At 32.6% G+C, this 24,244-nt stretch overlaps 1 protein-coding gene across 1 annotated transcript; it reads left to right on the top strand.

Moving 5' to 3' along the window:
• Positions 1 to 1,004: 1,004 nt before the first annotated feature.
• LOC145846179 (titin-like) lies at positions 1,005 to 22,699 on the top strand. The gene is made up of 34 exons (XM_082953094.1): positions 1,005 to 1,071; positions 2,128 to 2,263; positions 3,429 to 3,629; positions 4,013 to 4,137; positions 4,357 to 4,522; positions 4,609 to 4,706; positions 4,820 to 4,927; positions 5,176 to 5,268; positions 7,382 to 7,508; positions 7,863 to 8,017; positions 8,193 to 8,290; positions 8,530 to 8,831; positions 9,028 to 9,141; positions 9,666 to 9,723; positions 10,144 to 10,338; positions 10,958 to 11,070; positions 14,075 to 14,239; positions 14,603 to 14,771; positions 15,174 to 15,411; positions 15,902 to 16,051; positions 16,368 to 16,479; positions 16,590 to 16,744; positions 17,085 to 17,275; positions 17,702 to 17,904; positions 18,250 to 18,419; positions 18,840 to 18,992; positions 19,314 to 19,499; positions 19,870 to 19,987; positions 20,316 to 20,609; positions 20,949 to 21,079; positions 21,349 to 21,484; positions 21,688 to 21,827; positions 22,136 to 22,269; positions 22,560 to 22,699. The coding sequence occupies exons 2-33, from the start codon at positions 2,140 to 2,142 to the stop codon at positions 22,241 to 22,243; spliced, it is 4,896 nt and encodes a 1,631-aa protein (XP_082809220.1). The 5' UTR covers positions 1,005 to 1,071; positions 2,128 to 2,139; the 3' UTR covers positions 22,244 to 22,269; positions 22,560 to 22,699.
• The last annotated feature ends 1,545 nt before the right edge of the window (positions 22,700 to 24,244 follow it).

Below are 24,244 nucleotides of genomic sequence, written 5' to 3'. Positions count from 1 at the left end.
TGTATAAAACGTTGCTTAAAATGTTTTAAGAATTTATTCTTACTTTTTGTTATTGCGTACAAACATATTAAAAAATGCAAGTTTTTTAAATTTTATATGCTTTAAAATTAACTTGTATACTAAGTGAATGAATTTACTTACTTTTAGTTTGTAAAAAAGTAAAACTTTTAGGATGATTAAAAATAATATACACTTTTTTACTGTGAAAGACTTTAGAAAAATTAAAAACTAAAGTTAAGTAAGTGTATTTTGTTTAAAGTTTCTACTGCAACTAGTATTTGAAAAAAATCCTATTTGAGATGTATGCTATAGTTTTTTTTTCACGAAAACATGACTTTAGCTTTCTATTTGAAAAGATTTCAATAAATAAACTTACTTTCTACTACTTCATTTATATATATATATATATTTGATGTTTAGACTTTGAAAACAATTTCTTAAGCAAATACAATTCTTTGGTTGGAATAAAATACGTTTTATGAAAAATTTGCAAGGTAAACTTCAAAATTATGACAACTAAATCTTGAGTATGTTTTATTTATTTATATACGTAAAAGTTAATAAATCTAAACAATAAAAACTTCTATCGGCACTTTTTGTTAAATGTTTAACATTAAATAACAAAAATGATGTTTTTAGATAGTTTTTATTCAAAATGTTGCTTTTCAAACAGTCATTCTGTACGAATTAAACAAGTTAAATTACTTTCTGTAGTTTGTATTTAACAAATATATTAAAAGAACCGCAAAACAAAACTTTTATTTAAATTAATTACATATTTTAATGCAAGGGAGACAATATTGCATTACGGAAGCATAATAACTATTATCTCCACAAGAAGATAATATGCTGAAACAATGCAGACATAAGTTATCTGCCATCGTGATGCAACAAGCATCCAACGGTGACGTCATAAAAGATAATAATGCGATAAGAGACAATCAGGGAAAAACGCATGAGGTAATGCAAGTTGTCTCCGTCCGAACTATTTTGTCATTCGGTTATAGCTTCCGAGCTGTACCGAACTATTGGATAACACTTTTTGAACAAATAAGAAAGAAATAGATATTTGTTAGTTTTTTGTTTTATATACTTGAAAATAGATAAATATTTTGTAAACTGTTTACTATTATAAAGAAGAGCAATTTCTAATAGGATAGAGTACATCTTTAAAATGAATATCCAAAGAAACATTTATTAAAAAACTTGGTAAAAAAATAAACTATAGTTGAAAATTATAAGAATTTTTTATTAGGTATGTTTTTAGAATACAAGTTAAAAAAAAAGTTATACTTATATCTAGTAAAGGAGTAATCTAGGAGTAAATCTATTTAAAATATTACTTTGTACACGTCTTGTATACAAAATATTATAAAATATGAAATATTTTAGAACTGTAAAAGAAAATCCATAAAAGTATTTTACACATTCGTATTAATTTAATGTTTTATAAGTTTCATAATCAATATTGCTAGCCCATTGCGTTAATTAAAAACAATTAAAAAATGTAGAACTTAGATTCATAAAGTTATCGTAAAAGAAAATCATTTGTGTTTTCTATATTTTTTTTTTGTTAAAATTGATATTTTTTAAGTTGAAATTTTAGTTTAGAATCAAATCCTTATTTTTTTTTTATAAAGTCGAAAAACTAGACTAATTAAAAAAAATCAATCAATCTTTCAAAGCTTTATATAAATTTTGGTAAACCGTTTAGTTTTCGAGCTTTATAACTTTGATACTCATGGTAAACATAGTTAACTATTTTGTGCACGAATATTAAAACAATATGATCGATTGACAAAGAGGCAAATAGGTGTATTAAAAGCGTCTAGGTGGTGTTACCTAATTTTTACTTTAAGCATGCGGCATTTGCAAAAAGCACGAATTAGTCATCTCTAAACCACAACCAATGAACTTTGAAAACCTTAAACCATATATTACAAATATTCACAAATTAAAACATTGTGAGAAGAACATGCCAAAAATAATCAATTTACTTTATTATTTAAAGTTTAAACATTTGTTTTAAACTTTGGTTCTGTACAACACATTTTTGCAACAAGTTATAATCGCGTATAGAAGTTCTTTCCTAAAAGGAAAATTTAGAAATTAATAATTTTTAAACAGATAACACGAAAAATGGCCACTGACGTCACTGAAGAAAATGACGTCACTGAGCCGGAAATGCCGTGTTTTTTGCAGCCGCTTCAGAACGTGGTGGCAGTGAAGGACTGGAGTGTACAGTTCGAATGCATAGTTGGGGGTTTGCTTTTTTTATTTAAATTATTTTTTACAATTTTAGAACATCTTTGTTTAGAGCAGGGAAGTAAATGTTTGGGCCCATGGCAAGATTTTATTTAAAAGTTTTGTGTAAAACCCGAATTAAGAAAAAACTGTAATGGGAATTCCCACACTAACACTTATAATATTTACAAGTATATTAAAGTTTTGACTCAGCTACGGTGCTAATTGCGTGATTATTACGTTTTGAACGTTATGAAAAAAAAAATCTCGGCTTCCGAAACATGTTTTAAATTTTAATAAACTCATGTAAGTTTTTTTAAATAATTTTTAGTTTAAACTTTTTATACAACAATTACAAACAATAACTGAGTGCAATTTATGCACATCATTAATTTGAAATAAATGTTTTACTAAAACAAATGTAATCAATGAAAATTCTTTCACGTTAGTTTTTTTACTACTTCTCATATAAGATTAAAAAACAAAACTAATTTATTAAAACTTATTAAAACTTAAAAAAAACCTATTTTTATTTTGGTTAAAAAAACAAAAACGTACTTATACTATTTTAGCTTAAAACCTTATAAAACTATTAGGTTATAACTAAATACTATTTATAGAGTTTTGATCATACCACTTCGATCATCCGACCACAAGCTTTCGGTTTCAATAAGAACGAAACTCGGGTCTCAGTCTACCGAAAGCTTGCGGTCTGATGATTGAATTGGTATTATCATGCTTTATATTAACTTGGGCTTGTCTGAAGGCATACGAATGTCCAGACTTAGGCTCTGTGGACTTTCACTGATGTTTTCTTGTTTATACTATTCAACCTAAAAGTGTTTAATTTTTTATTAAATCACTTCCATACAAAGATCTCTACTTTGTACCCACGCAATCTGCAATGATGTATTTTTGATTTTGGTTAATGAAAGTGCTTTTACTTAATATATGTTTTGTATCTACATGAAAAAGGAACATATCTTTCGTGTTTTAAACAGTTTTTATTAAAAAAATGACTGTACCGCGCAACCTTTAGACCAACGTGCTTTTAAGAATTACTTATTTAGCGGAAATCATTATTTCTTCAAAAAATTATTCTTGAATTTAAGCCGTTAAAATTTCGCACGCTTAAACATATTTTACGAAAAGTTTTATTAGTTTTCAAACAAACTCCGTTGCAGGATCGCCGCGCCCAAAAATACGTTGGTTCTACGAGGGAGTGGACGTGACGTCATCGCCGCGGTTCCAGCTGGCCAACTTCGAGAACGGCAAGTGCGTGCTGCGGATCGACAAGGTGATACTGGGGGACGGGGGCAGGTACGCGTGCTACGTCAGCAACGACAAGGGAGAAAACTCCTCCACCGCCAACCTCAGCATCAGATGTTCGTGCAATTTTTTTTAAAATATTAAGTATCAACAAAAGAACAAACTTTTGTAAACATAATTTTAGTAGCGCATCAAGATTTGTTTAGATAAAGCTGTTTGACTTGTGGCATTGAAACAAAAGTAGCCTTTATAAAGCTGGTTAGCATGATTTGAAAACTCCTCCTGTTTTTAGAAATTAAAACATGTAAAGTCTAAGTTAGTGAGTTTGCATAGACTTACTTATTTAACATTTTTTAATTACAATGTTTTTCTTATTTATCATACTAGCAGTATGAAGCTCTTCCAAGTTAAATTATGTATGCTCAACAAAAACTTAACTTTTTTACTTCTACAAACTTAATATCAAATTCTAAGTTAAAATAAATTTAACATCACATAGCGATGGCGATTTCACCGAGGTTCGAAACTCAACTTGAGGGAGTTAGGGTTTCGCCAGGTGGTGACGCTGTTTTCAATGCGATAATTTTTGGAACCCCCACACCCATCGTTGCTTGGTACAAAGAGGTGAGACTTTTTTATTTTATTAAGTTTAAATTTGACGTTGAATACCAAAAAAATAGGCATTGAGAAAATAAGATATTACAAGTTTATAACTTTGTAACTTCTAAGTTTGTTTTTTTCATACCAACTCATTTTAATTAATTAGACATAAGGTGAAAAAGATTTTAATAAAAACTTTAATTCTTAGTTAGTCAAACGCATAACTCAATTTTGAAATAAAAGGGAGTACAAGTACACGATTCTGTCAGCTGCCAAGTGCGAAGCGACAGGGAGAAGCACACTCTGACACTAGTGGGCGTAGCAGAGGAGGACAGCGGAACAATCACATGCGCCATCGCCAACCAGCAGGGCCAGACAACTTCATCGGCTCCATTGGTTGTCATGGACGGTAAGTTTACATTTCAAAAAGTTTACAATCTTATAAAAAAGATAACTATTGAAGCATTGAGTAAAACATAATATATTAAAATGCAGGTGAACAAGAAAATACTTCGGAGGGAGGAGTAGTCTCATATGAGGCAAATGAGAGCAAATTCGCCGCACAATCTTCCAGTCAGGAGCAACACGCAACAGTTAGCTTCAAACTAAAATTATTACAATTTGATTTATGTTTTTGGGTGCATATGTAAAACATGAACCTTATGAATTTTTTGTGTTTTTTTTTTAACTTGTTAATGTCAAACAGAGTGAGGTTTTCGACGGAAACGTTCACGAAATGAAGTCAATAATGAAGAAGAAGGAGCAGCAGCAGCAAGAAGCGAGCATGAGGAGCGTCAGGATCAGTCCTTCAGTGGTTGTTTGAGTTTTTTTATTGCATAAAAAGTATTTTACAAAGTGAGTTATTCAGTTTGTAGATGTCAAAAGTTTCTTAAAAATTGATAAAGCAATTGTAGAAGGGTTGTTACGGAATTTCGGGGAGCTTGTATTTTTCGATGAACCTTGAAACTACCAAGTTCAATAATAATTCCTAACTGTTGAATTTTAAAAATATCTTTTAATTACTACAAAAAGCTACATGGCTAAAAATATATTTAATTTCAGGGAATAGCAAACATCCCGCCTTCGCCGGGCGTCGTTCAACCCTCCCTGTTCCCCGACGACTTCAGTCAGTTGTCGGGTGAAAACAAGCACCAGGTGATTACGTCACGCTCATATCGTCATCACCAAAAAACAAATCAGACGCGTCATCAAACCAACAAAAAGCAGCGTCATCTCAGATACGAGCCGTACGAGATGACGCACCATTCTCCTAACCGGAGCTTCGAAAACATGCATCATTACGTCATGAGCCACGAATCATTGCGTCATCGCGATTACATGACGTCACCAAACATGTCATCATCGAGTCATAATTACGAGAATCAGCGTTTCGATCATCATCAACCGAAACGCACTCACCGTCATGACTTTAGTTCAAGTAACCAAGGTTATAGGAACCGAGGCCACAGGCAAACGAGTGGCTTCGAACGAAACAGCTACATGCCTTTTAGTAAAGTGAGAATAAAATCTGAGTGTGGTTTGCATTGCGCACTGTTGGTTTTTTAAAGACAATTTGCGCACACTATATCAACGAATAAAAAGCACAGTAGAATCATTTTTATAAGAATTCTACGAAAAATGTATAAAATAGTTCTGTATAATATAGGGGTGGGCAACTTTTCTACTCATAGATCAAATTATAGTAGAAAAGGTCTTTAGCGAGCCGCTTTATATTTCATAACAACAAAAAGCGTCTTTAGATGAAAGATTTTAATATGTGTTTAATTTTAAGGCAACAGTATACTTTAAATACAAATTATGATTTAGTGTTTCAATATTTGTTTTAAAAAAACTAAACTTTTTGTGGTTTTATATAGTTTTTTTAGTCATAAAAATCAATCCGTAGATTTCCCATTTCAAAGGGAAGGTAAATATTTGTTACAAACAAAAATTACTGGCACATTAGGTTGTTAGTGCACTATCTAAATCACACTTGAACAAAATTTTGTATAAGCATGATCACAGTTGCTAAATTTTATTCTTAAGCATTTTTTAGTTTGTTCATAATTTGTAAACTATGTTCGACTCAAAGTGTAAACATACTTATATTGAAAAAATTCTTACAAACTTTTTCAATGTACATACATAATTTGAAATCAATACATAAGCTTGTTTATCAACGGTAAAGGTATTTAACAAATGTTTGTTAAATAAAACGGTATTTTTACGTGAAAACAATATAAATAATTATAGTATTTCGTTTCATTATAGAAATAAATGTAGTGCGATTTTTGATTTGCTTGTTTAAAAAACTAGTCAATGTTTATAAAAATGTTAGTAATAGTAGGGTTTGTACTTTTAAAAAATAAACTAAATGCATCTATACTTTTTAGTTTACAAAAAAAGTAGCTTTTGCTTACTAACTTGTAAGTTGGACAAGTTAACAATTTTTAATTATGTAAAACTACTTAAGTTTATTTAACATAACAGGTTTTAAAAATTTATCAATAATAGATCCTACAAAAATGTTAATCAAGAATAAAATGAACTTTAATTGTAAGCTAGTTTTAAGAGTTTCGTTGAAGTATTTCATATATTTAAAAAATTGAAATTTTTTTCAATTTATTCTTAGTAAAATATTTTTACACAATATAAATATTTACAATAAATTTGTATTGAAACCCCTAATTTAAAAAAGTTAGTGTTTATTTTAACGTAGTAGTGATAGCATTGCGACAGCTGCACGCTTCTGCATGTTTCTTATTTTGGATGTTACGATTATTTCTACTCACGTGACCAACTCAAGGTCGGTAACTACTTCAACTGCTTGCTTGTGTTTTAAATTGCCGTGATCAGTAGTTTTAATCACTTTGCTTTATTTTTTTCACAAAGCTCAAAAACTTTGATCTTTTTCACTAAATATTATTTTCAAATATGACTAGCAGGCTCATTTTGTTTGCTTTACATTTTCATGGTAACATCATAGTTAGCAACATTTTGATATTTTATCAAATATTCAAAGTAGTAAAAAAATATAACTAACATTACTAAACCAAAAACGTAACTAACTAAAATCTGAGAAGTTGCTTTTTTAATTTATTTACATTAAATTTTATAAAAAATTATTATTATGATTCTAAAACAAAATACATACAAAAACTTCTAAAACCTATTTTTAAGCTTGGCTTTTGTAAGCTTGTCCTTGTTTTTGTTATCAGTAATATAACAATTGATTATATTTAATATAATAATAAAATTTAAATACAAGGTATCATGCTCGGCGCCTCAGGTGAAGTCGGAGAAAGCCCAGTTGCGGGTTCCGTTGGGTCAACTGACCCTGATGACGTGCAAAATATCTGGGGACCCGGTCCCCGAAGTTGCCTGGTACCGAGGAGGTAGTTAAAATTTAGTATTATGAGTTTTATAAAAAATATTATTAAAAAATAAATAAAAAAAATTATAATATAATACGTATTGAAAAAATAGTTTTAGCGTTGTGTCTAATTTTATTTTATAGATTAGACTTAACTTTTATTAACAAGTAAGAATTTACTTAAGTTTTAAAGGTAAAAAAAAATTTGAAATTAAAGAGTCTTTTGTGTAGAAAAGAAATGCTATTAGTTTTTTGTTTAACTTTTTTCATAGAGTAGACTTAAGTTTTATTAATAAGTAAGAATTTGCTTAAGTTTTAAAAGCAAGTAAAAGGTGAGCAAAATTAAACTGTGTACTTTAATATTTTTTGTACGCAGACCAAATGGTGGAATCGAACCAGGACTTTGAAATAACGTACGACGGAACCACCACCCACCTGATAATCAGGGAGAGTTACCTGGACGACAGCGACCTGTACACCTGCACCGCCACCAACGAGCACGGAACCTCCTCCCATGCATTCACACTGCAAGTTTGTACAATGAAATAAAAATGATCAATACAATTTAGCTGCATTTAAAATTGACTATAATACTATCGACTCTTTATATTTGATATGTTTTTATATTTTTCACAAAAACCCACAAAATAGTAGAATAAATACAAGCTTGTTTTAATTTTACTTGTACAAAAATCATTACGCACAGGTGTACGCATCCAATGTAAAGCCAAGGGGCGACGGTCGGCCCCCTTCAAATATTTCAACCACCGACGTTTCAACCACCAGTTACGACGGTTTTGAAAGGTATTTGTTTAAAGCCCTTTTTTTAATTAAAAGCCTTTTAATGTTTATAAATGTAAATTCATATTTTTTGTTAAACTTTCACCTTTAAATGAGTGTAAACGTTTTTAAGACTAGCATTCAATTATAAAAATTGCCATTTGTTAACGAAAAATACCTTTAAAATAAACCTCATTTACAAGCCTTCTTATACAAATAATATTTATATTATAAATTATTCAAACTCTATTCATTTTTCAAAGCGCCGACATGGAGTTTGTGTCGGAGAGCGACCTGGTAACCACTGACGATCAGGGGTCCCATCAGGGCTCCCAGCGACCCGAGTCCCAGACGAGGCAGGGGCGACCGAGCAGCGCGACACCTAACGGCAGACCCCCGTGCTTCGTCACCACGCCCGACCCGGTCATGACGCTGGTCGAAGGGGGCCAGGTTCGCATCGATTGCGTCATCACGGGGGCTCCCCGTCCGCTGGTCACGTGGGGTCGCAACAACGTCACGCTGACGGGAAACCACCGGGTCAGGATAACTTGCGACGAATCAATAAGTTAGTTTTAACAACTTAAAAAATTATCATTAAATATTCAAATTTTTTGTAATTAGAATTTAAAAAATGTGTTCTTTTTAAACAAATAAGTTATTTTTTTGTACTGGTAAACTTTATTTTAACATCTTTAAGTCATAACTTAATCAATCAAACTTTAAGTACTAATACTTACTAAATGGTGAAAAAAACATTCCAGATTTGTACAGTCTGGTAATAGATGACGCGCAGTATGACGACATCGGGGAATATCAGATATCTGCGACCAATCAGTTCGGTTTTATCAGCGGTGCCGTCAAAGTTATCAGTGAAGGTTTATATTTCAATAAAGTTGATAATTAGTTATATTTAAGTTGACAACTGTTAGTATAACGTATTGTGAAATGAAGGAGTGTTAATCCTTTTATGAAATTTGAAACAAATATATTTTACCTTACTTTGTGCGATATTGTATTGAAAACGTTTTATAGAAGTACTAAAGTGCCTACATTTTTACCTATATCATCATTTTTAACATCAAAATTTTGTCATCTTTTATAATCTAAGTATTATTTTCTAGCAAAAAAAAAGTTTTTCTTTAAAACTATGAAAATTTTATTGTGTTATTATTGTTCATATAAGTATATAAAATTCATATAAAATATAAGGTTCTTTTTTTGTTCTAAAATTGGTACAACAAAATAAATTTCAAAGATAATGTAGGCTTTTACAAGTTTTGGTTATGTTTTTTAGTTTGTCAAACTTTAAGCATACTTTTATTCCATTAAAAACTGTTAATTTTTCAAATTAAATCTTTAATGATGTAAGTTTACCAAAATTGTACTTTATATTTCATAGATCAGTATAGAATGAGTCAGGAAGAAACTGCAGTTAGCGAGCAAACTACATCTATTAGGTTTGTTTGATTGTAAAGTAGTTCTTAATAAAATAATAAAATAACCCTTTATTTACTTAAACTTTAAGGTTAAATGATTGTGTTTGTTACTTATTTGTTTTTACTTTGTGCAACTTAATAAGCTAAGTTTGGTTTTTAATCTACTTGATCTAATAGTCATAAATACTTATCGTATTGTTCTTTTTATTTTTACTCTGGAAGTTTCAGATCTCGTTTAACTTCAGCTATAGCTGTTTATTAGGACCTCTATCAACAATTAAATTATTGTTCCTCTTATAAAACAACTACTTTTTCTTTTCCACGAAACCTGGTATAATTAAATCTTTAATATATGTCATCCTCTAAATACTTAAATTAATATGTTCGTCAAACACTGTGTTTTCTTACCAAAAATACTTTTTACCATATATAATACGCCAGGGGTCGTAAAGAGCGCAGGTCTTCATCCAGGGGCGTTGCCAGGCAATCGCCCAGTGTGCAGTGGAGCGCAAATGCGCGGGAAAGTTCGAACTCACCCGCGCTGACCCACGTGACCAACCTGACGACGAGATCCACCAATCACAAGCAAGCGTACACCGAGAAGAGCTACCAAAGCGACATTGAAAAATCCTACTTGTAATTTGTTTTAATTTTTTGTTGTATTTTTGCGTTTTTAGACATAAAATGATAAAATCCCCTTTTTTGTGTAATTTTTAAATAAAAACATTTTTAAAAGTTATTCATGCTCTATTTGAATTTATATTAGTTTTATAGATATATTGATCAGTTTTAGTTTTTGTAGACTTAGTTTCAGTAAAACTTAAGTTTGAAACAGTTGTTTCTTTGTTGTACCTTGAAAAGCTTAATCTTTTCCGTTGTTGCTTAATAATAATAAGATTTGAAAAATCACCAAATTGAATTAAATTAGTTATAAAACTATTTTTTTAATTTGCTTACAATTGCAGTATATTTTAAAGATCTCTAAAAATAATTAGTTAATAATTGAGTCTTTGTTTTGGTGTTAAGTAATTAAAAACAACAATTTAAAAGTAATTTCGTCTAAATTTTTGTAGTAATTCTGTGTGAATTTTTGTAAACGAGTCTTTACATAATCAAATACGGATAACAGCAAACTTTGATTTAGACCTTTTAATTGCAACTAAACAACTTTAAGATTTTGAAAATTGAACAGGTTTTATGTCTATTTTGTAAATTAAAGAAAGCTCGAACTGTAACTTTGTATGTTTACGAACAGGCCTCGTTTTCTTTCAAAACCAGACAGTATTGTGTGCACTGAAGGCAACGCAACCAGAATCGACTGCAAAGTCACAGGAAGACCAATGCCTGAAGTTACTTTCTTCTTAAAAGGTTATTTTGATGAAGTTTACTAATTTTTATAACTACACACTTAAAAAGTAAAAATGCCATAAACTAAATATAAACTTAACAAACGCACAAAAGTAGTTATTTATCTTAAAAGTTCGACTAAACATTAGAACTTTTCAAAGCTTGTTTACCACATTTAGCTATTAAGTCGTAATTTTTAAACTTTTACTCGTGAAATTTTTCTTAGACAAACAAATAATTTTAAACAACTTTTAAAAGCTTCTGCAGTAACCTAAGCAAATAATCTGTTCTTACACTAGCAAATATACTTTTGATACTCAAGCTGAAGTAGCTGTTAATAGCACTTGTTGCACAAAAAATCAAAAATACTGCATTTTAATGAATGGCTGTTTTACAAAAAAATTTGAAACACAACTGTACTTTGCAGTTATTTTTATTAATTTTTTTTTCTTTTAAATTTAGTAATAAGACTTTAGTAAAGTTTTTTATGGAGAAGGTGTTTGATTATTCAAAAATTGTTGGAATAAGGCTTATTTAGTATAAGACAGATTGAAAGTTGAAATAGTTCAGCAATTAAATTTTGTTAATGAAACGGACTATGTAGAAATAAATGAAACTTACCATGGCTGTTTTTTTTGTAAAACTTAAAAGAAAAAAGTGTACCGGTATATATTAATTCAAATAGTTGTCTTTTAAATTCTAAGGGTTTCTTTATAACTTCATAATTTAAATGTTTATTTATAAAAATTAATTCAAATTTAGAAATAAATTTATTTAAACTAAACTAGTTATTACTTAAGTTGATTGTTTAGTATAAGATAATAAGTTAATCAGTAGCTTCATACGACTAGTATAAAACCTAAAAGGAAAGTCGTGAGGCGTCAAGTCTAAGTATTTTATCACCGACTGAGCAAGCAGAATTGAACAAACAAAAAGCAAACTTCAATCGGAAAGTGACTCTTTGCTGTCTTTTGAGCAAACAAAAATAAAGCGGGCAAAGCTACTACAAAAAATAAAAATAAAACTTCAACAGCCCCTCGTGCTGCCACTTGAGTGAATGGGCAGCTCGTTTTTGAGAGAAAGTTTACAAAAAAAAGCTGTTTTGTTGCTGGCAAGTGTTTCAAGTTTATTATTTCGTGCGACAAAATTTTGCTAGAAAAAAAAGCTCATGTAGGTTCGCGAGGCAACGCGGTTTGCGACGGTTTGATTTTGTTTATACAGCAGCTTTCGATTTGTAAACTATTGTTTTTATTTATATAAAAACCTAAAATTTGTAGGTTACAGCTAGGTTTTTGTATTGTTTATTCGTAAAACGTTAATTTGTATTTTAAAACCAGTTTGTACTTTTTTTTCACTATTATAATAGTGTTTTATGATATTTAAGTTTATTAGTATTTTAAACAGAATGATTTTTGAACTTATTTAATTTTTTTTTGTATTAGTTTATGGAAAGCTACATATATGGAATAGCAGTAAGGTTTAACCAGCCTCAACTTATCATAAACATGCACTGTGACAAAAAAGATGCAAAAGTCAAAAAAGGTAAACTGAACAGCTTGAACAAGCTAAAAAGGGTGTCTAGTAATCCGTTTTTAAGAGACGACATAAACAAAAATCCGGAGTCCAGAAGAAGCTTTAGAACTCCGAAGCAGGTTCGAAAATTTAACAAAACTCGAGAAGCGGAAAATTTGACTTTTTCACAAAGCTTAAAAAATATCAGGTCAAGCTTAAACAAGTCGTTTAGTGAATTTTCAAAGAAAAAAGAGTCTAAAAGCAACATATTGAAAGAAAAAGAAAACAAGGTTAAAGTAAACGGTGAACAGGAAATTAGCTGTAGCGAGGATGACGTTAAAAAGGTACAGAGATCCGAGTCTTTCACGGATTCTAGCGATTCGGGGTTCGTGAAGTCGATAAAAAGCGAAAAAAATATCTTTGCTCCCAAGTCCAGGTACAAACTGCTAGCGCCGAGAAAGTTTAGAAGAAGTTTAAAAAGAAACAAAGTAAATAACAGCGCAGAAAACATTGATGAAAGTAAAAACTTCTTCAATAATGATACCAAACTTAAACGCTCTACTTCGGATAGACTGGGGTCCAATGGCATTAAAGAACAAGAAAAAATATTTATTAATGATAACAAACTTAAACGCTCATCTTCAATCAAACTAGGAGTAAATGGTTTTAAACAAGAGGAGAAACTATTAAATAATGATATTTTACCTAAACGCTCTGCTTCTGTTAGACTGGGAGTAAATAATCTTAAGGAACAAGAAAATTTATTAAGAAATAACATTAAAGTTGAAACAAATAACAATGGTCAAGATGCTTTTCATAGCTGGATACAGCTAGATTTAAACGTATACGTGTGTATAACCAGTTGCAAAGGTAAACTATTTTATCAGTTAATTTTATCTTGTTTTAGTTTTGTACAGTTTTAAGTTGTAATTGATAAATACTTTACTAATAAACGACATAGCTAAGGTACACTAGGCTTTTTTAATGAACAAACGCTTTCTTTAAATAGCTAGTTTATTCATGTATGTTACTACTTAAAGAGTTTAAGAGCCAGCCTAAGCACTCTTGACTTATCGCGAAACATTTTTAGAATTTAGCTTACTCAATTTTTGGAAGAGTATTCGAATATTTGTTTAAGTTGGTAGTTGAAAAAATTCACGTTGTACAACTTTTATATATGATGAAAAGCGGTTGAAATTAAAATACTATTTAAAACTAACTAATAACTGAACAGTACAAAATTTATACTAAATAGATAGTTAAAAAAGGTGTTACTTAAAAAGTAATTAATTTTTTTTTTCAGAATATAATCTACCAACATAACTTGACTATTAAGAAAATGTTATCCAAAGACTGTTATACTTAAAACCATTAAAAACATATTATAGTAACCAACTTAGTCAAAGAAAAACTTTAACCATAAATTCTTAAACCACATTTGCAATATTTATTAGCATTATGATACATTGTACATGTTTAATAAAGCACAACAATTAAACATTTTTATATACAGGTAACGAAGTGCAGGAAGATTACAGTCACAGATTGGTCATCAAGGAGGACGGAGTCAGGTCCTTGATAATCTCCCCGGCCAAGCTGGACGACACGGGAAAGTACACCATCATCGCCAAGAACGAGGCTGGAAAGGCTTACACCTCACTCAACCTCACAATCGTCGGTGAGCAAAATTAAATACGCTTGTGTTGAAAAAAATATAAATATTTCAAGTTTTTAAAAGTTATCTTAAACTAAAGATTCAACTCTCAAGATTTTGATTGTTAAGTACTTTTGTTTTGTGCTTGGTGAAAATCAAGACAATTTGTATTCAATTTTTCCTATAAGTTTATCTAATTTTCTTTATGTACGTACAATTAACATTGCACAAAATAAAACGAAACTTATTTAAGCAAAAAAAAACTGCATGTAAAAATTTGTAGCTAAAAGCTTAAACGCAAAAAATTATCCAAGTTTATAAATTTTGATTATGAATTTTAACCCCTAATTTATATTTCATTAATAAGAATTGTTGTTTTAAATCTAGCAAAAGAGGGAGCGGAGATACCGAAGATTCTCGAGAAGCCGCAAAGTTTGACGGCGAAGGAGGGGGACACGATCAGGTTGGAGGTGTTCGCGGTGGGAAAACCCACTCCTGAGATCGTGTGGATGCGCGACAACGTCCTCCTGCACCCCGAAGGAAACCACGATTTTCTGTACGTTGAAATATACGTTCCATTGTTTATTTCAAATCTACCTTATATAGTGAAAATGCAATCAACGTAATTAATAATAAAGCAAAGAATAGTTAACAATACATAAGTACTTCTAATTGCAAGAAAAATTGCATTTTCACCATAAAAGCTAGATTTGAAATTTTGTTTTTATTGCTTAGTATACAACTGACGAAATAACCATTAATTATTTACCTACATAATTTACATTTATAATTAAAAATAAATTCGACAAAAAAATGCTTGTCTTGGTAAACGTAATTCTACGTTTTTTGTTAACAAAGTTAAAAAAAGTAGCTTTGAATTTTTTTATTTGTAAGAATATTAAAACTTCAAAATAAATTTAATTTATACTAAAAATTAAAGACTTTATTTTTTTTACAGGATCGACGGGGTCGACGGTCACGGGCTGCTGACGATAGGTGGCGCCAGCAAGCGGGAGCACGACGCGTGGTACACGGCAACGGCGGTGAACAAGCACGGGAGGGACCTGGCGAGGTGCAAGGTGACGGTGAAGCAGGAGCAGAAGGTCCAGGAGGACAAGGGAAGGAGGTTCACCGTGAAGAAGGGATCGGGTCAGAAGTCCCAGCTGGAGGCGGGGAAGTCTTCGGAGAGGCACAAGGTATGAAACTAAAATGAATAAATTACAAATAAAATAAAAGATACAGTTGGTTTAAAAGGTTCTAATGATATCGACTAAATTGTTTTTAACTTTACTTCTACTTTATTTGAACCTTTTTAAAGCTGCTTTTTTTCTGTGATTGATTTATAAGTTGTCTAATTTTTATCATAAATTCAGAGAGGCACAAAGTATAGAACTAAAAAGAGTAAACTACGACTAAAATTAAAAAAACGGTATTTTTTTTGATAGGTTTTAACGAAATTAAACAAGTCATTATTTAAGTTTGCTTCTACGTTCTTTAAGCAGCTTAAAAAAAAATTGGAACTGATAAAAATCTTGTTCAATTTTTCTATTATAAAGTTTTAAACAAAAAGTTATGAAATGTAAGTTTAATTAGCGTTTTAAAACTAGTCCCTGTAAAACTGTTTTTGTAACCAACTTTATACTTGATATACAAATCGATACCTTAAACAAACTTTAACTATTCCAGCTTGACCACTATGACGATGCTGACATGTACAACGAAAAGAAGAAGCAGAAGCCGAAGTTCAGAAAGAAGTTGGAATCCGTCAGACAGAAAATATACGGATCCGCCAGGTTTCAGTGTTACGTCGTGCCCATCTGCGATCCCAACATGAAAGTTTGTTTGAATTTTTAGCTTTCTCTGATCAAATACCAAATTTAGAATGTAACAAGCTCTATAATGGTATAACCCGTAATTCTGTTTCAAACATAAGATTTTGAAAGTTAAATAAAAAATTTTATTAGCTCAAAAATAGTCTCCGCAACGGTTACCATAAGCATTAATTTTTTTTTTTAAAGTGCTTATTTCAGTTAATTTAACTTTTTTTCTAACCAACCTCAATTGAATATTTTTACATAAAGAATTAGAAGCTTTATGTAAACAACAACTTTATACCACGTTACCAATGTAAAGCTAATTTGCACGGTTTTAGGTTGAATGGTTGCTGGACAACAAGCCGTTGGAGCACGCAACCAGGATAACGACCCTGTTCGAGTTTGGCTACGCATCATTGAACTTCGCCTCTGTGTTTCCGCGGGATACAGGTCTCATAACTTTTATGCTGTTTTTAGGAACATTATCTTTATAAAAGTCTAAAATGTGTATACATTACTTGTTAGTACTTTTTTTTTTAAACTTGACTGAACTGTTTCAGGTGTGATCAGTTGCAGAGTGACGAATTCTTTCGGCATCGCCCAATCTTCCACCAGTTTGATCGTCAAAGAAGAAAAAGGTCTCGTCGAGTCAACGCAGCTTCCTGAAAGCGATCAGCTGCACAGCATCAACTCCATTGAAAAATACCGACAAAAAGTTTGTAACTGTCTCATTAACACTGTTAAATTTTTCCTTTAATTAAAGTTAATATTAAGTACTAGTACAGTATAAGACAAATACTTTAATATCTTCTCGGTTTAAAACTCCTAAAGATAGTTTAGAAAACGTATGTAGTTGTGATGAAGTTCTTTATTTTTCAAAATTCAGAATTTAGGTAACAAAAACTAAAGAAAAACAAAATAAACTATTCAAATACAGAAAGTTTATTGTTACTCGCTGTCCAAACATTTTTTTATTGACATCTTTTTCAGTAACCTTTTAGTTTTTTCTTAAAGAAGTTTTTTTTTTGTTCTAAAAATCTTTTCTGTTTATGCAGTACTCATTGGCGCATGATCATCCGGCAGAACTGCCCAAATCGCAGCCTGTAGCGCCGCAAGTGGTCTTGCACCTGCAAAACTCCACGGTGAGGGAGCACGATTCGGCCAAGTTCATCTGCAGGGTCAACGCTCACCCGCCACCCAAAGTCGAGTGGTTCCTCAACGGGCAGGAAATCAGCTCCAGCAAGCGGTAAGTGTTTTTAAAAGTTGTACAAGCTAAAATTTTTTGAATAACACCTTTGTTTCTTAAGTTTGTTGCTATGACGTCACAAAAAACACTCAAATGTTAAAAAAAAACTTTTAACTGTCTTTTTATAGTTTTATGTTAAACACTGTCGTAAACAATTCACAAATCAAACTTTATTTTACAACTTTGAATTTAATCTAAAATAAAAGATAACTTTTTACAAAACACTTTAAAAAGTCTTTTGTAGTCGTATATTTTGTTAAACCAGTTTCCCATAGTTGGGTTTTAAATCAAACGAAAATTTTTAACAAAAACAGAAAACAAACCATAATGTGCATTAAAGTAAAAATACATTTGAAACCACATTTTATTTTCCAGTTTTGTATTTAATCTCAAACAAAAACAAATCTTATTCACAACTTCGCGCAGGTTCCGCGTATGGTACGACGGGATGTACAGCATGGAGATCACCGACGTGAGGGAGTACGACCAGGGAACGGTGGAGATCGTGGTCGCCAACGAGCTCGGCTTCGAGAAGTCGTCTGCGAGGATCGAGGTCGTCAGCCAGGAAGACTTCAGGAAGCTGCTGCACAAGTCCGAAGTCGAAGTCGAGAAGAAGTACTATTTGAACGGTTGGAATGTTTGCTTGTTTTGAATTAAAAAATTTCCGAGCTAAAGTTGATGCGCTTAGAAAATTAACAGTTTATTGAAAAACAAAGTGAGAACAGTTTAAAGATAAAAATAATAACTTGATTTGAACAAAAAAAAAAAAAACTAGTCATTAAAACTAAAACCACGCAAGCAAAAATAACTTTAATCAAAAATTTCAGTCCTTCAAGTTCTAAAATTGCTATAACATAACTTTAATTCACTTATAAAAAGATGCAAAACAAATGTGTCGCAGCCATCAAGCTTTTCTACAAACTTTTAATGATCTTCAAATCAACCAGCTGTTCTTAACAACATTTTTTCTGCAGAGGATCAAGGACGCCGCATGGTGGAGCTGCAGCAGATCGAGCAGAACGAGAACCTGATGAGGAAGATGGAGCTGAGGAAGGTGGAGAGGAACGAGGAGCTGCAGTCGAAGTTCTCCAAGCTGAACGACGAGGAGCAGCTGGTGAGGAAGCTCGACACAAACTCGACCAGGGTGAGTTTGAAACAAAAACAATTAAATACTAAAACAAAGTATCAATGTATATATAGTCGTAAAAAAACAATTCAAAAATAAAGTCTTACACGTGTTGCAAAAAATTATGATAATAGAAGTTTAAAAAATAAAGGTTTACACCAACTCGGCCAGAGTGAGTTTGAAATAACTTTTTTTTTGGACTTTTACAAGATGTCGGTATTTATAGTTATAAAGAAAACTTTTTAGAAACAAAATTAAACGTGTGTTTTAATAAAATGTTATAATAATTTTTTCTATAAAGTTTTACACACACGTAACAAAGCCAAGTACCAAAGTTAGTATTCACAACACATTTTTTTTCTTTGACTTGCTAATGCTATCTCCAAAACGTTTGGTAATAAAAAACTGACTTATGATCTTTAAAATTGTTTCCGCTAGGTGTCAGAAAGAGACAGGAGTTACGAGATGCACTTGCGCGAAACGAAAAGAGAACTGCTTCACCACAAATCCAGCCAATCACAGGATCACAAGTCGAACGCTCCCTGGCTTCACAGAGCCAACCAGATGGCTCCCGACTACGAGCTCAACAAGGCAATTTGTTATTAAATTAAAAATATTAAAATTATCATATAAAAAAAAAATATAGGCAAACACTAGAGAAACAAATTTGATAAGTGTTATTTTTTTATTATTACTACTTTATTAGGCAATTTGTTATTAAATTAAAAAGATTAAAACAAATTGCGTTTATATAAGAAAAACAAATTTTATTATCATTATTATTATTGTAATTTTTATTATTGTTACTATATAAATAGTTTTTTTTATGTTTAGCTTGTAAAACAACTAGATTTTTGTTTTCAAAAAAAAATATTGCGATCTCGATAAGAATAACACAAATCGTTGAAACAGGTTCAGATCACTCCCGACATGCAGGCGCCGATCGTCGTCGAAGGGCTGAGGAACTGCAAGGTGAGGGCGGGAAGCGACGCCAGCTTCCACGTCAAGTTCGACTCCGACCCCCTGCCGAAAGTCACGTGGGTTCACAACGAGGACGTGCTGCGATTAGACGGCAGAATCACGTGGTCGTACCCGAAAGTGAGAACATTTGTAATTTCGAATTTTTAAACTTAAAATCTGTGAGTTGTTACCGAAGCTAACATTTTCTGATATTTTAGTATGCTTCTTACCAAAGTTAATAGTACTGTTTAGTTTCATTTTTTCCTACACAAACATGTTACTTGTTTTTCGTTTTTGGTGATTTTTTATGTTGATATGTTGTGTCTTATTATTTAAAGTATATATTTTTCAAAACAAAAAATTTTGAATACACCTTTACGCTTATAACTTCCGTTGTTTTCTTTATAAGACGAACAATCTTTGTCATTTTCTTACAAAGCAGTTAACATCAAACGAAACGCTTTAAAATAAAGCAACAGTATTTTATAACGCAACATGCTGTTAACAGAGGGATGTGTGCGAGCTTTTGATAAGGAATGTGTGCGCGGAAGACGCCGGAGCTTACTCGGTCAAACTCATGAATCCTGCTGGAAAGGCCGGGAGCCAAGCGTTCCTTGTTGTAAAAGGTAAGCGTCTTTGCATAATCTTACATTACTATACAAAGTTGTTAAAATGCATTCGTATATGTTTTGCTATAAAAAACAACGAATAAAAACAACAAACAGAAGTAACACTTTTATGAAGTCGATTTTTTCAACAGTTTAATAGATCAAAATCTTAAAAATACTGTTGACGTAATCTAGCTAATTTTTTGTTCAAGTCTTTTACTATCATTACACATCTACATACTAACTGCTTAATATTTTAATTGTCAATAGAAAAAAATCTGCCCCGTAAAAAAAATAAATATCCGAAAAATATTTAACTTTTCCACTTTAATTTTTATAACTTCAGAAACCAAAGAGAAGCCGCTCCTGTTCTCGAAGAACCTGCGGAACCGCATGGCGACCGAGTTCGACCGGTCCGTCATGCTCGAGTGCTCCTCCCGCGCCGACGTCTCGAGCGTGACGTGGCGGGTGGGCGATGACGTCATAGAGAACGGGGACAAGTACCAGGTGAGGAGGGACGAGGACTCGTTCTACCTGAGGGTGTCCGACGTGAGGTGCGAGGACTCGGGGGTGTACTCGTGCCAGATCGAGGACGGGAACGGGAGGAGGGCTTTCACCTCGGCCGAAGTCAGGGTGGCAGGTGGGATTTTGTTTGTTTTGTGCTTTTGATCTTAGCTGTCAGATCTAAACAAGTTCAAGTGAGAAAATTATTAGGAAATAGTTCTCTATTGAAATAAGAGTATTCGTTGAGTTGTCGATTATTTTTAATCAAAAAATAATTTAAAGCTTACAATTTTTTTACGAACAGTTTAGTTGGCCATACAACTAAGTGGATTATTTGTCATAGCGAAGGTGCAAAGTTTTATATTAGAATTGTCTAAAAAGTTAACAATGTTTAGTCAAACCTCACTTAATATAAACAGTTTTAAAAATTGTTTTAATATAATCAAATTAATAAAGCTTTCTATCAACCTTACAGCGAGACAGAAGGCGATCATGGAAGAGTTGCAGGACAGCAAGGCGGACATGGGAGAAATGGCGGTGATACAAACAACTGTTTCTCACAACGAGGTGCAAGGACAGTGGCTCATTAACGGACAACCTGTGCAGGTATGAAAAGAAACGTCAAACAAAAACAGCCGTAAAAATGTTGCTTTTACCTAGAATTTGAATTAATACAATGAAAATACTGATTTAAACGTTGCCATAAAACCATTAGAGTTTGTTTTACTACATGAAAGTTATAAACATTGTTTTTTTGAAACATTTTTTACCCTTTATGATTTTTTTTCTTTGATATTTTGTCTTAACTACAGTAAATGATATAGAGTAACTTAAATTTAACATGTAGTCTTAATACTTTTTTGTTCCTCCCACAGAAAGAAGACAGGTTTGTCGAGGAGTGCTTCTTGAACAAGCGCAAGTTGATCATAACTTGCGCTCAGCCCCAGGACGATGGTCACGTTGAGTTTGTTTACGGAAAGAACATCTCCAGATGCAGACTGCAAGTTGCAAGTTTGCAGTTTAAACAAAAAAAAAAAAAAATTTTTTAATTTAATTTGCCTTTAAAAATCAAAATTTGCCAAGAAATGTATATTTTTGCTAAACCTAGGCTAATTTAGTTTTATATTTAATATATAACTCTTTGTTGAAACTTTACCAGTTGTTTAAATACGAAATAAATTTCTAACAAACATTTCTGACTTTTCGATTTTCAGCGCAAAACGTCGGAATCTTGCAACCGATGACCAACACGACGATGTACGAGGGAGACACGGTGAAGCTGAAGTGCAAAATAAACAAGGACCGTCATGGGTCTCTGGTACCACGATGGCGTGTTCATCAAGCAGTCCGAGAGGTTTGTGGCTTCAACGAGATAAAATTTTGGCTGCAAATTTGCGGCAAAATAAGATTTTGTTTTAAAAGCAGAGTCTTTATAAGTAAAAACTGCTTAGATCTAAGGGTACTAAAATATTTTTTTTTGCACTTAAATCATCAGTATCGTACTAATTTACGATTAAAATACTGGAAGCCATGCCATTTAAAATTTCTAAGTTGACAAAAATTTAATTTATAGTAGTTCTGCTGAAAAAAAAGTAGTCATGAACTTAATGCTTCTGTTGTTTGGTAAAACAGTCAAATTAGCAAACGATTTTCATCACACAGGTTCGATCGTCACCAGATGGTGCTGGACAGACGAGAGCACATCCTAACAATATCCGAGTGCGAACTGAAGGATTCAGGAACTTACACGTTCAGAACCGGAAACGCTGAAACAACCTGCCAGCTGACTGTGAAAGGTTAACACGTGAAACTTTTTATCTGAAATCCGTAGCACTGTTTCTATTTATTAAAGAAAATAAGTGTTGCAGTTTACCTGCGAAACACTGACGGGAACAACTGAAAATTTCAAATAACCTTTTTTTAAAACACTGTTATATGTTTTGGTTTAAAGAAAACATTTATTTAAGCACTGACGAGGTCTTTGACCAAAACTTAGTTTGTAAAATAAATTTTTGAAAGAATAAATTCATTTTTTTTAAACTTTAAATTTAAAAGGTGATATTTAAAAAATAGAAAACCCACACAGACTTCCTGATCACGACCCACCTGAAATCCGTCACCGTCACCGAGTCCAACTCGGCCGTGTTCGAGTGCAACGTCAACCGGCAGGCGTACACGCAGGGCGCGTGGCTCTACAACGACCAGCCGCTGCAAACGCTGCCCGGCTTCAGCGTGGGCGAGTCGGACTCGGCCAAGTTCAACGTGCAGACCATCGGAAGCAAGCAGGTGCTGGTGGTGCGGAACGTGGTGCCGTCGGACGCGGGCAGGTACTCGTTCCAGGGCAAGAGCTGCTCGCTACGCACCAACGCCGAGCTGAGCGTGAGGGAGGTGAGCCTCGCCAACGAGCTGTGTGACGTCACAGCGCACGAGACGAACCCCGTGACGCTGCGCGTGGACGTTTCGGAGAGCGAGGTGCGGGCGGTGTGGACCAAAGACGACAGAGTTATTTCGGTTTGTGAAGTTACTGTTGTTTGCAAATAATGTTTGTACTGTTGTTTTATTGTGCAATCTGTAGAATTTGTACCAAAATTACTTTTGGATAAACCACAAAAATATTTGTTATTCAACGCGTTCGTTTTAGTATGAAGCAAAACTATTTTGGTCTGTAAACTATAAAAGGATAGTGCTTCTTAGATTTTTTTTTCTTAAAAACCTCTTTGTTAAACTGCTTGCTAACAATAAAGTTAATTATGAAAACAGGAGAAATCGTCGAGCATCAAGATGACCAAGGAGGGAGGAACTTGCAAGCTGTTCATCAGCTCACTGAACGTCGATCACCAGGGCGAGTACAAGCTGACGTGCGGGAGCAAGACGAGCGTCTGCAACCTGCAAGTTAAAGGTTGGATTGTGTTTAGTATTGTAAAAATAAAAATAAATTGATAACTGAAAGAAAAATAATTGTTGATTTTTAATCATTATCTTTTTATCATGGTTGGATTGCATATATTTTTCAACTAAAGTAAAAAGCATGTTAAAGATGAAACGAAAAAAAATCTCCTTTGGTTATTTTTATTAGCGTGTACAAGTGAACGTTTAAATAAGAATTAATTTTGTCAGTTTTCATCAACATATTGTGATAACAGTACAAGACATGTAAACAAGAGTGTGTAAAAATTTAAACCTTAACCAAACTAAATTAAAAATTACAAATGTTTTAAAATTTTCAAGGAGCGGCAATCGTGAGTCTATCTAAAATACAGAAAAAAGCACACACGTTGAAATAATTAAATTTGAAAGTAAAAATCCAAGCAAAACATTTACAAAATTTTTCAACAAACTCTCAGGAGCGGGAATCGTGAAACCGCTGCATGATATTGACATCCTGGAGTGCGAGGGGGCGACTCTCGAGTGCCACCTGGCGAACGACGACGTCACCGGCGCGTGGCTGAAGGACGGCAAGCGGGTGCGGGAGGGCGAGATGGTGAGGGTGGTGGAAAGCGGCAGGGTGCGGAGGCTGGTGATGGCGGAGGTGACGGCGAGGGACGCGGGGGTCTACTCGTTCAAGGTGGGAAGGACCACCACCACCGCCAAAGTAACCGTCATCAGTGAGTGAACCTTGCAATAAAAAATATTGTGTGAACGAGGCATAGATTCTAGTTTGAGAAATATTGAGCTGTAGTTGAAATTATAAAAATAACGGCAAAGTGCTATTTTCATAACAAAATAAAGCCAAAGTAATATTTTTTCTAGTTTGACAATCTTTCGTTATTA

This window comes from Thalia democratica, unplaced genomic scaffold (genome assembly GCF_965202585.1).
Source record: "Thalia democratica unplaced genomic scaffold, ktThaDemo2.hap1.1 HAP1_SCAFFOLD_306, whole genome shotgun sequence".
Lineage (NCBI taxonomy): Eukaryota > Metazoa > Chordata > Thaliacea > Salpida > Salpidae > Thalia > Thalia democratica.
Note: the sequence above shows the minus strand (reverse complement) of the source record. Positions and strands in the feature narration are given on the sequence as shown.

What these genes read in the sequence shown, in the direction of transcription:
- LOC145846179 (XM_082953094.1), top strand. Translation starts at nt 2,140, where the DNA reads ATGGCCACTGACGTCACTGAAGAAAATGACGTCACTGAGCCGGAAATG. An exon ending in AACTTGCGACGAATCAATAA is followed by an intron (nt 8,832 to 9,027) that starts GTTAGTTTTAAC and finishes AAAACATTCCAG; the next exon opens with ATTTGTACAGTCTGGTAATA. An exon ending in GAAATCAGCTCCAGCAAGCG is followed by an intron (nt 17,276 to 17,701) that starts GTAAGTGTTTTT and finishes AACTTCGCGCAG; the next exon opens with GTTCCGCGTATGGTACGACG.